The sequence below is a fragment of the Opisthocomus hoazin genome, chromosome 8 (assembly GCF_030867145.1).
Source record: "Opisthocomus hoazin isolate bOpiHoa1 chromosome 8, bOpiHoa1.hap1, whole genome shotgun sequence".
Taxonomy (NCBI): Eukaryota; Metazoa; Chordata; class Aves; order Opisthocomiformes; family Opisthocomidae; genus Opisthocomus; species Opisthocomus hoazin.
The window spans coordinates 46,137,527-46,154,715 of NC_134421.1; the positions used below are offsets into that span (position 1 = coordinate 46,137,527).

The window sequence follows — 17,189 nt, forward strand, 5'->3', positions numbered from 1 at the left end:
GTTGTAGAAGTACTTGGGATTGCTCTTGTGTAAGAGACCAAAAGGAACCCAAAGGAGAAGGAAAATATTAAGGGGGATTTTCCCAATCTGCTTATCACTGTAAAACATTAATTAGAGCTGAACTTCACGAGTTCACTTCTCTCTGAGTCTCTGTGTGATAGTCTGTGAGGCTTTCAGCTGGAAGGCTGTACTAATAACTTTTTGGCAGAATTTAACACATATGTACAAAGAAGAATTGCTATTTTTGAAGTATCAGATGCTTTCTGCTGAGACACAACAGGAAGAAGGATAGGAGACATGCATAAAAATTCTTAGCACTAAATATTTTTGCAGTGAATATAACAGTGAAGCGAAGGAGCATGTACATGCTTCACACCCTTCAGAAGCTCGTGCAGAAGATGAAGCAAATTTTTAGACCGCAGCACACCGAGGATTTTTTGCAGCTCTTGGGGAAGGACTGGGGAAGGAAAGAGGGGGCAAGAGGCAGAGATGGAAAAGGATGGGGTTGTAGGAGTGAAAGTGTGAGAACGATGAGGCTGTGAAGGGAAATGGAAGGCAAAGGTGAGATAACGCTAGTGGGGTTTAATTACAATGGGAAAGGAGGATGAGGATAAATGTAATAGTAGGCTAAGGTAAAGTCAGGGCTATAGCGGATCATTTGCGTGCCATGCAGTTTAGCAGTTGATACCCCCTCTTTTTCCTCTCCTACTGTGGTTCTCTAGCACGTTGTTCAGCCCAGGGTGGGAAGTGCTGGGGCTGCCAGTGCAGGAGGGACTGGTTTCTTTCTGAGACTTTTATTAAACTTGCCTCCCCTGCCATTTACGCCCTCTCATCCTGCTTCTGTTACCACCCTAGATACCATGTCTAGAAGTGTTTGGTACCATGATCTAAACTGTTTATACTTTTATTCTATTGCTATTTCCATTTACTTTATGTTTTAGCTATATCTTCACTATGTTGTTCTGTTGGTGTTAATTTCAGGAGCTCTGAGTCCTTCTGTGTCCTGCAAGTCCAATAAAGTGCAGTCAGAACTGTTCCCTAGGGCCCAAAACAAGAGATCCAGCCTGCTAAACTGGATTCAGTTGTATGATGTGGCTAATCCATTACAACTCTGGAAAGTAAATGTGGAAGATAATCTCAGTTGTCACTTCTGTAGAAAATGATCAAACAAAATTTACAAACTGGATTTGCTTTGGTGGAGTTGCAGGAGCATCATAGGTTAAGACAGAAGTGAGTTGTCTGTTCTTCTGTGTAGTTACTGCAACTTTCTGTGGTTTGCAGAGCAAACAGACGTGGCTTCCTTGTTTAAGCTATAAAACTGTAAATCTCTGTTGGTAGGACTTGAAATTAAAATGTTAATTGTTTTGAAAAACATGAACCAACTACTGACCAAAATTATTTTTCTCTTGTTTCCATCTGCAGGAAGTCACCAAATCTGTGCAGCCCCTTCTGCTGGGAAGAATAATAGCTTCCTATGATCCAGACAACTCCAGTGAAAGATCCATAGCGTACTACCTGGGCATTGGCTTGTGCCTGCTCTTCATTGTGCGAACACTACTTATACACCCTGCTATATTTGGTCTTCAACATATAGGAATGCAAATGAGGATAGCTATGTTTAGCTTGATTTATAAGAAGGTAATTGTTTTATTTATGCTCAAAGCCAAACCTCTGTCTGTAGCCTACGTAACTTGTAGGCCAGTTTGTTGAAAGATTGATAGTTTTGTTAGTCAAGGTACACAAAGTACACAAAAGAATAATGTGGCTAACATCAGTTTCTGACAGCTCTCCTTTTACTAAGTCCGAAGAATTAAATACTCACCTACAGCTGGTTTGACTGAAGACAGCCTCTGTGTGGGTTCAGACTTGCTGGATATGTGGTGAGATGCCTTAACTGTTCTACCAGTGTGCTCCTGTTATACACGTGTATTGCAAAGGAAGAATAACATATGCTGGTGGCCAAAGAATATTTTCAAAAGAGGATTAGAGGTGGAAATCTAAACAAGAAATATAACAGAGAAGGGATTGAGTTTGAATGGTACTGTGTGAGATCTCTATAGCATGAAGAGTCAACAGAAACTGATGCATTGCATCTTCACAGATCCAAAGATCTAAAAAGGTGTTTGTTTTTACCAGTACCAAACCCAGCTAATTTAAACAAACATATTGGTTACTTTAGTATAAAGCTCACTGTGAAAATATCTTTCAAAAATATTTGTGAAGATAGGCACGGTAGGAGGTTTTTGAGGATGCACAGCAGCACACAGCATGCATGCCTAATTAAGAGTTGTATTTGCATATATATCTATATACATAAAATATGCAACAGAAAGCAAGGACTAAGTCGATAAATCAATGTCTGTAAAGCAATTTAATGGCTGTATTAAATTCAAGTGACATAAATAACAAGTTTAATGAGACTTGCTTTATAGCGTAATGTTATTTATACTACTGTACCATTGCCTATATTTTTTATCTGTATTTATTCTGTTTTATGGGTTTTTTATTCTGTTTATGGCTGTTTTTCTATGGTTTTGTTTTCTTTTACAGATCTTAAAACTGTCAAGCAGAGTTCTAGATAAAATAAGTACTGGACAACTGGTCAGTCTTCTTTCCAACAATCTGAACAAATTTGATGAGGTATGTCATCAGTTGTTTAATCCACTTGGTGATCCATCAAATACAAATGCAATACTTCAAATTGTTCATGACATATTAAGGAAGGAGGGAGCATAAATGATGGACTGCACTGAGTGCTTATTGTAGATATAAAATGAATCACTGCCTCAAAGAAAACGTGTTGGCACATGGTCATGGAGATGCTTGTTCTGATACTTATGACATGCTTTACCTCCTATGCTGATTAGTAGAGGAAACCTAAAAAACAGGTATCCCATAAAAAACATCCTTGTTCTACAGTCCAGTGAGAACCTGCCAGGAAACTTTTGGGGTACTCAGTTGGTTTCACAGAGGTCAGAACTTGCTGTCTCAGTCCTTCTGTCCTCTTTTCTTGACCACCACATTTTTTTACTAAGGTGATCCAGTCCATTCCTGCCATTGAACAAGCAATGATGTTCAGCATCCTGTTGCCACTATTACCCACTCTCCTAAAAGTTGATGTTGATTACCCACTCTCCTAAGTGTTGATGTAAGACCTTGTTAGGAATCAATCATTCCCAACACATCTGTCTTATAGACAATACTTCCAGAGTCTCCTGTAAAACTTCTCTTTCGTTAAAGACACAGAGGTAAATCGCACCTAATGGCTTTGGGGACTGGAAACTCTGTGAACTTCTGTTCAGTATGTATATTTAACTGGCCCATTGGTAGCACGAGGTTTGCTTCCTATGAACGAAGCAAGAGCAGAGAGACTGTAGACACATGGCTGGAGCTGTAGGGTGTATTTGCTTTAAGCACTACATTACTATATAGAGCAATGTCAGCAAGCACTGAACAAGCTAGGACAAGTGCCCTGTCATTCCAGCAGTGTAGCTGCAGCTACACAGACCCCTGTGCAGCCTGATCACAGGATTCAGTCCAAAATCTCCCCAGTGTGAAGGAACACAACTGAAGTAGGCAGCAATCTGTTTTAATTAGTTGTGTCCACACAACAGTCATCTCTTCACCAAAGTAATGTTAGCCTCCTATATCAGATTAAATCACTCTCAGAAGACTCTTCTGTGTATTTTTCTCATCTTGCAGTGGTTGAAAAAGCCAGTGTTGATGGCAAATTCTGTTTGCTTTTACAATGCTGTGATTTTTCATCGTGCATATACATAGAGAAGGAACAATTGCAGAGTGAACTTTGCCTTACAAAAACCAAGTTTAGGCATGGAATGTATATGTATTTCTGTGCTGTCATGATAATTAACACCCAGAATGCTATGTGCTCAGGATCACAAATCCTCCTTTATAAACTTGTTTTACTACTGGAAATATTTGTACCTTTCTTCATTACATTTTTCAAAGTGTCACTTTAATGACTTCTTCCTTTTCATGTAGTTTTCAGAGCACATCTTTAACTTGTAATATTATTATTTTTTGCTGTGGGCTTCCACAGGGTCTTGCTCTGGCTCATTTTGTATGGATTGCACCTTTACAAGTGGCATTGCTGATGGGACTGCTCTGGGATATGTTAGAAGCTTCTGCATTTTCTGGACTTGGTCTTCTAATAGTCCTGGCCTTTTTCCAAGCCTGGCTGGGACAAATGATGATGAAATACAGGTGACGAGACTGTTTTAAAATATCTCAGCGTATTTTCCTGAAACACATTGGTTGAAGAAGTTTATACCACTTGATTAAGGGTGTCTAGTTATGACAGTGTTACAAAAGAGGAGCGCAAAGAGTGTTGGCTGTGTCGGGAGAGTCATGGACGAGCCTTTACTTCCTTATCAGCAGCTGTCTAAACTTAACAAAATGAAAGTTCTGATGTGCAGTAAATAGTGATAATGCTTTATAGAATTGAGACTGCTTTGTTAGTGACTTGATTTATTCTTTTTAGAGCTTGTATTTTCTCCTTAGTAAAACAATTACTAGATTTAGAATAATTGCTTTCACATTCTTCATAATAATTCTGTTAAAATAAACATTTTAAGAATAGGCATATAGGAAAATTGTTTTCATAAGTCATAATCAGATACAAACTAACTATACAGGATGAAAAAGATGAAGCTTGACCCACTGCCTTTTTACTTTGTAGGAATAAGAGGGCAGGAAAGATCAATGAGAGACTTGTCATCACCTCAGAAATAATTGAAAATATCCAGTCAGTTAAAGCCTATTGTTGGGAAGATGCAATGGAAAAAATGATTGAAAGCATCCGTGAGTAAGTGTTCACATTTGTTAGTCAAATTTTTTATGTGCTCAAAAAAAAAATTAGGTGGCTATGAACACCATCTGTCATCTTGTTAGTTAAGAAGTAAAGCACACAAATATTTATCCTCCATGAACTAACCACACATTCCCACACTGCAGCTTGGGTTTTTTCCCAATTTGTCAAATTCACTATGGAGGTGAGATTTTTTTTTTTTTTTTTTTGCTTCCTCATTTGTTATAATGATATTTCATTGGTTAGCTTGCGCAGATAAAACAATTGTGGCATCTGTGTTTGTTTCTGGCTTATCCTATCCTCAACTTACAATAAAAAGCCCTTTTGTGATGGTGGTTGCTTAAGGCTTTACAGACTTTCCTATTCTGTGGTGGAGGAAACAGTATGAGTTCTCTGCAGCCATTTTCTGAGAAATGCAATAAAGCTGTTTTTAAATGTTACATGCAATCTGTGAAAGGATTAAAGTAGTGCAATTTCATGTATTCATCCTGCACGATTGCGTTAACATTTATTGTCTGTAGATAGCCTTGTATAATCCTTATCTCTTCAATTAATATTGAGATTGAACTGGAACTACCAGGCCTGAAGCAGAAAGGAGGTAAAAGAGCTAACCTAGTTAGGTGAGAGCTATGAGGAGGAGGTCTTTGTTACCGACAGGGACTCCTGGGGGAAGGGAGGAGAAGTGACATATTGATTGATGGGTGACGCTGCACTAAAGCTGTCCCATGTTTTTGTTTAGTCCCTTACAGAGAATTAAAATTCCATGCCAGGTGTGTGATTGGGAAAATAAATGAAAATAAAAGAAATGTAAGCATCATGTTATCATGTAAATAAAAGACTTCAAACGATATTATTACACAAGCACCTTCTTGTTCACTGCCTTCTGAAAGACAGTCCAGGGAAAGTGAAGTGTTCATTACCTTTAGAATGAGGAAGATCTTAAAATTTGTAATGATTTACTATAAATGATCAGAGAAAACTCAGTCTGAATCCAGGCTGGTAGTTCCAGCTTGGGGATAGAACTAGGTTAGGAGTCCCCTGGTGTCACTAGTCACATGCATTGCTTTTAGGAAATTTGAGGCCACATGTTGTGAGTAAATACTGTAGAAACGAATTAAATAAATTTTAGTCCAAAAAATGCTCACAGAAACCTGGAAAAAGGACTGTAATTTTATGATCTGTATTTTCTACAATAATTTATACTGAATTTTGTAATGATGGGATTCAATTTTTATTATGCTATGCATGTATTTTTAAAAGACAAGAATGCTAGCTATATTACAAGATCAAAGTATCTCTCTTCTACTTGTCTGCACCAAAATACCATATTTTTTTGAGTAATCCAACAGGTCACTTGGTGAAGACATCACCATTAGCAGGTCAAGCCTGGAATGTAAGAGTTTCAATTGAATTTTGCTTGCTGAGCCAGCACTGCAAGGGCTCCCAACCAGGTGGCTTTTTAAGCTGGTAGGAATCAAGACCTTGTGCATGAAGCCTTGCCTGTATTTTAGCAACGGTGCATTATAACTCAGTCATTACCATACTGCTTCTGCATGCTGGCATTTTCTGATGCAACCCCATTTAATCAGCTCTAATGAACTGGATAGACCTGTGCCCTTACTCTGGTAGATTTGAGCTGCCAGGGCTGGCTGTCCTCCAGGTGTAACACTGCCACAGGCAAGCTCCCCCGGGAAACTGTGACACTTCAGAGGGACCAATATGGGCAGGCTCCTGTGTGCCCTCTGAAGTCTGTACTGATAATAACTGTTCATAATAGGTATCTGAATAAACATACCTACACTCCTATGGGCTATGCGATGTATTGAAAGAATTAAAAACCCGCAACACCGAACTGTTCCCTGAACCATAGCACAGCACTGGAGAAGGTGAAGTCCAAGACTGGAAGCGTCTATACTTTGTCAGCAGAAGATACATCTTTACATAAAGCAAAGGATCTCAAGCTCATGTATTTGTACTGATTCCTGCAGCATCACTTCAAAAGCAGACATACACTGGTGCACTCTATACATGCACGAGGCTCATAGCGTCCCTTACATCTCTCTCCAAGTGCCCATATTGCATCAGCAAGACCTGTCCCAAATGAGTGCTTAATTTACAGAGCTCCCAAGCTGTATCACAGACAGACCCACCTCTGGAAAACTTTTGCTTGTGGCTGGGTCAGCTTGTGACTGGTACTTGGGAGCAAACTGAAAAGGGTTAGTGCTTTGATTCTCCCTCTTTGGCATAGTGGCTGCGTGCTTCAGCACTGGGGGGAAGTTTTGGTAGTTTCTACCCAGCCAACGGTGTGGGACTGCACAAGCACCAAGCCCAAAAATCTTTGTTGTCCCTATTCAGTGCTGCCACCCACAGTCTCATAGAAGCTTTGGAGGGACTTACGAGGCCCTTTCTCCAGGGCAGTGGCCACTACCGTGGTGGTGACTGGAGTGCCTGGCTACTTTCTTCAGACCTCTCTTGTGACTTAACAAGCAGTGCTAGGCACCCTGCTCCAAAAGTGGACTGAGCTCAGGTTTTCTGTCAGGGACTTTTAAGGACACTTTGGCTGACAGAAGTTGGTAGGATGCTGGATGCATGTGGAAGTCTCATGCATGCGTAGTGTAGAGCTGAAAGGGGGTTCCACACAGCTCTAAATTCCTGGACGGACTTCACATGCAGACACTGGCTCAATACCAGAAGACACAGAAAGGTTATGGTGCTCAGCCTTGCAACACCAGGTATTACCGTCACCACCATGACTGTGAATTTCAGCACAGCATCCCCATGGTTAGAGTACTCACCCCATGGATGGGCACCTTCGGGTCTAGCTCCATCTCTAGCCCCAGTTTATTGCTGTCGCAGCAGGGCAATTGCTCTCTCACTGCAGCAGAGATACCTCTGTTCAGGCAAAGCTGAGCTGCAGGGCACCTGGGGAATGCATGCTGAATGGGGTCGAAACGAGAGCAGTCCACAGAAAGCTTCAGCACTGTGAGTCAGAGCTATCAACTCAGAAAATGAATTACGCTCCCTGGATTATTTCTCTTTTTATTTAATAGCTTGCTGTAAGATGCAGAGACATTGTGGAAGCAGCTAAGAGTAATCACCAGCTGCATTCCTGACTGCACAGCAGTCAGGAAGCTACTCCGTAGACTGAGATTCTATGGAGAAAGGAAAGGGGAGAGCGGACTCCCTGCCTTCCACCTCTTCAAACTGCGGTTAACTGATACCTTACTTCACGGGTGAAGCTGTTAGTAGGGTGCTCTGGGAGGTGACACTATAATTGTATTGTGGATTGTTCTTAGTTTCTTTAATGGTCATGTATAGCAAATCTGGCATTTCAAAGTATCTTATTTCTAGGGGAGTTATGTATCTAGATGACCAGATGAGTATGGGATGATGCTTCTGGAGTGTATCATATACCACAGCACTAGATGCTTAACAATGGTTGTGCCAAGAATTGTAGAGGCTTGTGGTTTATGAAGTGTCTAAATCATGGCATAGATCACTGTTATTTTGTCTGACATCTCTGAACATTGGATGCCAAAACTTGACTCAATTTATTTTTTAGGTCCAAAAATTGTTTTGAATCTTGCTTTTTAACTGCAGTCCTAGGAAATAACAAGGATGAATGAACCTCTGAGTTAATTGTTCTATCCAAAATGTTTGTAAGATGTGAACTGTGGAATCATATACTAATTATTTGTATTTGTTCTTTTAACAGAACTGAACTGAAGCTAACACGGAAAGCTGCTTATGTGAGATACTTCAACAGCTCAGCCTTCTTCTTTTCAGGCTTTTTTGTGGTGTTTTTAGCTGTGCTTCCATATGCTGTGATTAAAGGAATTACTCTCCGAAAAATATTTACCACCATTTCGTTCTGCATTGTTCTTCGAATGGCAGTGACCAGGCAGTTTCCTGGGTCTGTACAGACCTGGTATGATTCTATTGGAGCAATAAATAAAATACAGGTAGGGTACATACACTAAAATCTTCCCAAGTACGTAAGCTGATTCTTTATAGCATGTTATCTTGTCAGTTGATCAACAAAAGCGCACAGCATTTATGCAGACTTTCCGAATATACTATGTTGCTTTGACTACACACCATGAAATGTCATTATAAATCTTGATACTGTTATATGGTTCCCCAGGCAGCATAACCACAGGAGTCTAATGCTACCTGCACACTGCTGTTTTTGAAACAGTGGTGTTTAGTTATTTCTTCCCATTTCAGAATAAGGAACTTAATAAAAATATTCCATGAGTTGTGGTTCTTAAGAGATGTTTTTCCTTCAGAAAAGAAAGTACAAGATTAGTGTATGCTTTATGTAGCAAGGCTTCCAGTAGTTGCAGTCACAGATCTGTTTTCCTAGCTGCTAGTGGCAAGAACAGCAGGAGATTGTGCATCTTATGCAAATATGCATCTCATTCATTATGAGTAGTAAACATAATTAAGGTACCGGGCAAATAATTATTACCTACCTTACCTACTGAGATCAATTGCTCATATACCAGCATGAGAGGCTTATCTGCAGAGTCAAATCAGGGTGAGTTCTCATTAACTCTGTCTGTTTTATCTGCTGTTTTAAAATCACTGCTCAGGAAAAGAGTTCTTATTCCATTGCGGGGTAAAATCTTAAGGCTTTTTTTTACATATTTGTTGAAGTTGTTTGGTAAAACATGCATTTTATTATTTTTAGTGTGATAAAAATGCCTACTATGGAACTTAAAGATCTTGATCAGACATCTGAAACTTAATATAGAATTAGAAGCAGGTATTGGATTTTATGATTTTCAGCTGGGCAGAAAATTTGAGAAATCTAGCCATAAACCTTTCTGTCCGACAATCAGAAGGCTGCCTTGTTGAATCGCAGTGTAGGCAGTCCTTGCGCTCTCTGATTCCCTCGGCGTTAGTGGAGGTATTCTGTCTCTCCTATTTCCTGGAAGGGTGTACCCAATGCCCTGTCACAGAACTGGCAAGCCTAATTGTCGTACCATTGCCCTCACTTTGCTGAACGCTTGTCTTCAGGGATATTACCTCTGTCGATGCTCCGGAATTCAGAAATAATCATCTCTATGCCTATATGGCAGGTTCAGTATACACCCCATAGACAGACTGCACAGAATACCAGAACACCAATGCCCTTTACTTGTCACAAGAAACATAAACAAAAATAACAAACCACTCATACATTTCTCCGATTTAGTTTCCTCACCAGCTTAGAGTTCACTGGGCCAGATATGTCCTCTGGGTTATTGTATTTTCCCTGTAGCTAGACCGATGTTTTCGAGACCATGAAGTGTTTCAGGATCAGTGTGCTTTATCACTGCTCCAGCAACTCCACTGGATGACCCCACTGCCTTTGTTATGAAAGCCTGGCTATCATTTTGGTTTTTTGCATAAGCTCTGTGTGTTTTGCCTTCCAGTTTTTCAGTTCCTGCCCTTTCTATCACATGCTTTTTCCCTTCTACTTATTGTACTTGCGAAATTTGCAAGTTTACTGTAGAGGACTGATTTTCCCCCATATCTTAGTTTGTCCACTGTATTGCCCACATAGACCTACTTGGTTCCACATAATTTAAAAAGACAATTTAGAGGAGATGGTACCTGCAGACTGCATAACCTTAACAAAATAATGGAGTAGAGAAGCTATCTTTCCTACATTAGCATAGGCTTACTCTTTTTTCCTAATATTATCCCAGAAGCTAACACAGGTGCTGGGTTGCTGACTTGTGTCATTTGAAATTACGCCATTTCAGTGCTGCACTGGCCAGGATCATTATCTGCCTTTTTTTTTGTTGTTGGTAGAGACATCATTCTAACTCTTCTAAACTCACGTGGGTTTGGAATAGGGAGATAGCAGCATGTAGCTGCTTTGTTTCACTGTTTACCAGAATATAACCTTCCACATCCTACTCCACCACCAAAGGTTTTTTTGAAAAGGATGAAGGTAAAAGGGTGATGCTGCCCAGTACAAGTCGTGAAAGCAAAGGAAATGCCAAGCTTTGCTATTCTTTCTAAGCCATAACCAAATACATTTATGGTTATGTTTTCACTAGCAGTGAAAATATTGGTAGTTTCAAAAGCATTTCCTTCTGCATCCATAAGACGTTGTGTAAGCTATATTTGTGCCTCCTCTAAGACACTACAATGCAATAGCACCATCAGAAATATTAGCTAGTGATCGGTCTTGGCAAGTATGTACTGCTTTGTGTGATACTCCTGTTGTTCCTCACTGTTTCCTCTCATCTGCTTTCATGGTGTTTCTAGGATTTCTTGCTGAAAAAAGAATATAAAGCCCTGGAGTATAATCTAACAACCACTGGGGTTGAGCTGGACAAAGTAACAGCTTTTTGGGATGAGGTTAGTACTTTTACCCAAACTAAATTAAAACACAGAGCATTTTTACTGATCTTTGCCTTGGTGTTTTTTAAAAAGAGTAACCTCCTTCATTTTTACTGGCTTCAGCTGTCAGCAGGCATGGATATATGGCAAGTAATTAATGCCTGATATCAAATTGTCCATGGCTGAGAAACTTTGGAAGAGACCTTTTAATAAGTGTTAAGGCCTGTAATGAGTAGTTATTTCTGATTTAAGCCAGTCTGAAAACAGAGTCAGCCTGTGACGTGCGTGAACATTGGAAAGTAGTTCTATAATAGGCAAATGTTGTTTGTGTCCACAAATTTAGGAGCAAGTCCAGTACATACATTAAAATATATATAATTAAGAATATAATAAATACATTATAGATAGCATAAGTAACATCAGAAAGTAAGTTCATATATTTTCATAAGTTCATCGTATGATATACATGTCTGCATATGCATGTTTTATTTATTTATTATGTACATACAAATATACATCTGTGTATGTTGCAGGGAATTGGAGAGCTGTTTCTAAAAGCAAACCAGGAAAACAACAACAGCAAAGCTCCTAACACTGACAACAGTCTCTTCTTCAGCAATTTTCCCCTTCATGCTTCTCCTGTTCTTCAGGATATAAATTTCAAGATTGAGAAGGGACAGTTATTAGCTGTTTCTGGATCTACTGGAGCAGGCAAGGTATTTCTATTTCTGTTGTTTCAATGAAAGTCCTAATAATTTTAAGGAATAATATTGTGTTGTTACCTATATTTTTACAGTATTCTTGCTATCCTGTGCTCACTGTAAAAATGATGGCTGAAGGATAAAGTATAAATAAACTGTAAGTTTCACTGTAAATGGCCAGTAGTTATTTGAATTTTTACTCTGTGGCCAATATGAGAAAGAGTTTCCTGGATATTTTTTGTATATACAAGGATATAGACTTAATAAGGAAACAGCGATTTAAATGACAGAACTATTTTTCCATAGGAAGTAAAAGGAGATTTGCAGGAATAATGCAGACTGAAACCTAAAGTTAATGCTCATGATGAGAATCCCCCTGCCTGTAGAATGATAAACTGGGGAATGTAGCATACATAGATATCCAGATGGCTCAGTGTGCTAGAAAGCAGACTTTTTTCTCCTGCTTTGCTAACGTTTTAAGGAAGAATTGGAACACAAGATGGTCAGTAACCTGACAAGCCTGTCACGGGTTAGCCAGGTAACTAAGATGCGTGCCCTGGACATGTGGTATAGCTGGTCACGTGTGCTCCAGCTCCCACCACACCTCACTCAGACAGGCTCCCTGGGACCCACGTGAAAGCCTGGGGAGGGGATGCTGAAACTGGTAGTTTTCTGGGAAAAGTTGTGGTTTAAATTAATCATCGTTTTAGAACCCCAAAATATTATCAGTACATTTAGTTTGCAGATAACACATCTGATTAACCTCATTAATATAAAATGAGTTGAACTATGATGCTCTTATTCACTTTGAACAGCAAGTAATTAGAGGAGTCTTTCATCTTCACTGGGTTTTCTGAGGAGATGTGAAAGTCAAAATAAACACGCATTATGTGTTTGGCAATTTTTCTTTTCCTATTTATCAAATTACTGGTGAATATATTCTGACTTCTTTAACTTGCATGGGATAAAATCTTTGGTCTGTTGGAGTCAATGGGAAAGGACCCATCAATTTCAACATGATCAAGGCTTCTATATTGCTTTTCAGTAACAATACCAATAGGAAAGAGCAAGGGAATCAGGACAAGAGGTTGTCCTCAAGCTGCTATGTTGAGGTGCATTTTACTGTGATACTTCTGAATTAACAGAATAGTTTTCCGATGTTGCTGATCATCTCAGATGGCTATTGCTAAAGCTGATACTTGTAATACAAAAATGTCAACTAGAAAGTGCTGAAGGACATATGTATATCTCCTTTGTTCAGCTACTTAGAAAATTGAGGAAAACTCAGATTACACTGAGAAATTTATGTGAGTATATACATACAACAAATCTGCACTTTTCAAGGTAGTAAAAATAAAAGGCTTCTAACATTATCTGAAAGATTTACAAAAAAATAAGATTAACACCCCCTGCCCCCCCCCCCCCAAAAAAAAAGAGTTTCTCCTTCCTTTACATTCTCTAAATTTAAGGTTTCCTTCATGTTGCTTGAGGCTGTTACTATATATTCCAGGAATTGTCAGGCCTGTGAAACAGATTATACACTTATTTTATCTAGAACAGGTAAGAAGCCTGGCATCAGCTCTTTAATACTACTTCAATATTAGATAGGCTTGGGTTTGTTTTTTTTTTCCTATTTTTGTTATATAGCACAAGATACAGTAGTTCAACATTCAGTGTGCAAAACATACGAAGTGGCTCTCCTTTGCAAGATCAGAAACTTCTTACTCAGCATTTTGGAAAAGTCAGATTCTGGTATAATGGAAAGAATCTTGTGAGACTCCCCCCACATGTTGTATAACTTGTCAAAGGATCTCTGGGCTTGACAGCATGAAACTGTGACTTAGACAGATTTTTAGATCTTTGGCTGTTACGTCCCAACTTTGTTAACTGTTTATTAGTGATAAGAACACCACTGGAATGGCTCTGTAACATATTTTTCCTTGTATTTCTCAATTCTATTCTTTGATCTAGTAGCCAGTGATGTGTGACAAGGTTACTACAAGCTACTGATTAACTTTGAAATTATAACATGTCAGTACTGAAATTGCAATCAATTCTTTTATGAAGGGAAATAGTAAATATACTTAGGTCATGTATTCACGTAAATGAGTTAACAGTTAGAGGAAAATTCAGATCACACTGAGCAGTTTGCGAGTAATTGTGTACACATAAACAAAGAAATTGCATTTTTCAAGGCAACACAGATAAAAGGCTTATGAACACTAGCAAAATTATAAACATGAATTGTGTTGTACAAAGAACAAACAATACAGTCACTGATAATGTTAAAAATCAAATAACGATCTCCATAAATACTAATACTCTTATACATTTTTATGAGATATCTTACACAATTTTTATTATTCTTTGAATGAAGTTTCTCTCATTTCAGAGGCCTTTCAGAACCGTATGTATCGCAAAAATCTCCACTAATTTCAGCTTGCATGAGATCAGTACTAGTACTGTCCCTAGAGTACTAGGGACACTCTTTACAAGACAAATGTACCATTTAAGTGACTTAGCAGAGTGACTCTCATTTTGTTTAGCATTTCTTGTGGTTGTACAGATCTCTGATATATTAACCAAATGTTAATAATTTTTCAGACTTCTCTTCTGATGTTGATAATGGGAGAATTGGAGCCTTCACAGGGTAGAATTAAACACAGTGGAAGGGTATCCTTTTCACCTCAAGTCTCCTGGATCATGCCTGGAACAATAAAAGAAAACATAATTTTTGGAGTATCCTATGATGAATACCGATACAAGAGTGTCATCAAAGCCTGCCAACTAGAAGAGGTCAGTCATCTAGGACTTTTAAGACCTGTGAACCAACCCAAGTGAAAAACCCCAAAGAAAACATCAGGGAGTGGAGCTTTAAGTAAGCGAGACATTTCTGAGATTTAAGGAACTCAGCCTGGCATCCCAGTTTCGTGGAACTGCAAGTCAGCCTGTTGCCAGCTGCATGGGAGATACACTGATGGTGCTGGTTCTGGTTGTTTACACAACAGTAGCTGAACAAGCTGGCTCAGATATCTGAGGCAGCTGTCTGCCTTCTCAGTGTGCCTTGCTAGTTAAAAACCTGAGTAAACATATTAATGGTAAAGAAATGATGTAAAAAGTATTGTTCCTACAAAATTTTTTCATGTTTCTTCCCCATAAAGAAGCTTTTTCTTACAATCTTGGAAATTAACCTATCTTCCTCCTTTCTTTTGCACTTCAAAAAATGTCTCCAGGGATAATTAGAACTCTGTGCCAGAAACCTGAATTATTTAGAGGAAAATCTTGACTGAAGTTGGGTTTTTCTGTGTGCACGTTGAAAATTCTCATGCTGGAAATTATTGCAGGATCAATCTTTATGTGACAGGTAGCCCACGATTAGTACAATGATGTGGACATGTCCTTGTGTGTGTTTGATCTTGCCAGAGGGTAGTGTAGGAAAAGGTAATCTTTTCACATTGCAAGATACAAAAGGAGCCAGCATTTTAGACCTTTCCACCCTTATTGCTGTTCCTTAAGATCAGGTGTTTTGTCTGTAACATGTAGATGAAAACAATAAATATTTAACTGTGCTGAATAGGATCTGTCCTTAGGCCACACAGTGAAATGTACTTTCCTTTTGCGCCAGTCAAGCAAGAAAACAATAGCCAGTCTGTTTGAAAATCAGACGAGGCTGCATTTTATCTCAGAGCAGGGTATAGTTAAGCGATAAAGTAATCTTCTCTTATATGTTTATGGCTATTTCAGCTTGTGTTTGGATTGTGGTTTGCTGGAAATCTTTGAAAGCTTCTGAAAGCAGGAGAATTAACAGTTTCTGTGTTAGGCTTTCTGAAGAGAATAGTCCTTAACTCCAGTTGTAAAAGTTGTAGTTAATGCCGAAGCTCCGAGAAAAAATGGCTTCAGCCATTCAGAACTGTCCTTGCCCAAAGAGGTTTCCCAGCCCAGGCCCTTCCTAGAGCAGATGGTTAATGATGGGTCAGTGTCTTGGTGTTGGTAGGACGGCTTGGTGTCTTGGTGGTTTTGGGATGGCTCACTGTCTCGGTGTCGGTGGGACAGCTCGGTGTTTCGGTGTTGGTGGGATGGCTCGGCATCTCGGTGTTTTTAGGATGGCTCACTGTCTCGGTGTTGGGGGGATGGCTCAGTGTCTTGGTGTTGGTGGAACAGCTCGGTGTCTCAATGTTGTTGGGAAGGCCTGGTGTCTCAGTAGGCTGCAGCTCCTTTGTTCTCCAAACAGGCTCAGTCAAGCCAGCTTTGATCTGTGTTGGTGCAGCTCTGTGTGGAATGATATGCTTCACCTCCTAGAAGGGCTCATTATTTGAGATCAAGTTTGATACTCATAAGGATATTTTCTTCTGGACTGAAGCTGAATAAATTAGGCTGGCCTGAAGAAACGGCAGAATAGTCTGGAAGGAAGCCAAATGCATTACCTTGTTGCTATTATTATGCTTTCTACTTCTTGTTAGCTTTCACATCTTAGTTACTGAACAGGACTTAGTATGGCAGATTGAAGGATGGATTTCAAATATTAATTCCCTGTTTATTCCCCAGACCTTTTAAGGGTTTATTACAACAAAAGTTAGTGCGTTGTTGGATTGGGGTTGTGTGTGTTCTCATTCTTCAGAAAGGAGAGGTACCAGTGGGTTTGTCCCTGGAAGAGTTCACTTTGTACCCTTCTCTGCAACTTTTCTAGGTAGTTATATAGTCCACATAAATGTAGGCCTGTTGCTGAGTCTAGTTACTATATAGGCTCTTCCAGGTGAACCAAGGATTGGTGATAATAGAGAGTTTATTTCCTTATTGCACATATGCCAAAAGTCAGTTAACATACAGCTCTTAACAGTGGCTAAGTGAGATTTATTTCCAAGCTCCTTGCTCACAAAAACTTTTTTGGGAATACAAAGCCATTTTTTTTGACCCAGTGGGCAAACAGATGTGTTACTACTGCAAAAAGTAACATACCTACGAAATGCCCATTTTGCTTTGCCATCTCCAACATCGCCCTATAGAGGAAATGTACGGAAAATCTAGTCCAATTCCTAAATTTTGTGTCTTTTTCCCTTTGTCTTCATTAGTGCCAACAAAATACTACAGGTTACTCTATGTGGATCGCGTCATACCATGTACATAGGTTTGGGGCTTCCTGGCACACCGTGAATAGCCTGTTCTTGTCCATCAGCAGAGCAGGACACTGAAGCTGGGTGACTTCGTACAAGGTGCTCTGCACTTTGTTTTAGGTCTGTGGAGATAAGCAAATTATATTAAGCTAGTATAACTTAAATAATTTGGGGTGCATGAGAATTTTCAGAAAAATCAGCGCTATATTT

General features: G+C 39.3%; 1 protein-coding gene across 1 annotated transcript in view; it reads left to right on the top strand.

Moving 5' to 3' along the window:
* CFTR (CF transmembrane conductance regulator) overlaps positions 1-17,189 on the top strand; it is a 91,547-nt gene that overhangs the window by 18,902 nt on the left and 55,456 nt on the right. The window contains exons 4-11 of the mRNA XM_075428207.1: positions 1,423-1,638; positions 2,551-2,640; positions 4,061-4,224; positions 4,700-4,825; positions 8,544-8,790; positions 11,093-11,185; positions 11,701-11,883; positions 14,473-14,664. Of these exons, the coding sequence (XP_075284322.1) occupies positions 1,423-1,638; positions 2,551-2,640; positions 4,061-4,224; positions 4,700-4,825; positions 8,544-8,790; positions 11,093-11,185; positions 11,701-11,883; positions 14,473-14,664 (1,311 nt within the window). The remainder of the gene's footprint in view (positions 1-1,422; positions 1,639-2,550; positions 2,641-4,060; positions 4,225-4,699; positions 4,826-8,543; positions 8,791-11,092; positions 11,186-11,700; positions 11,884-14,472; positions 14,665-17,189) is intronic.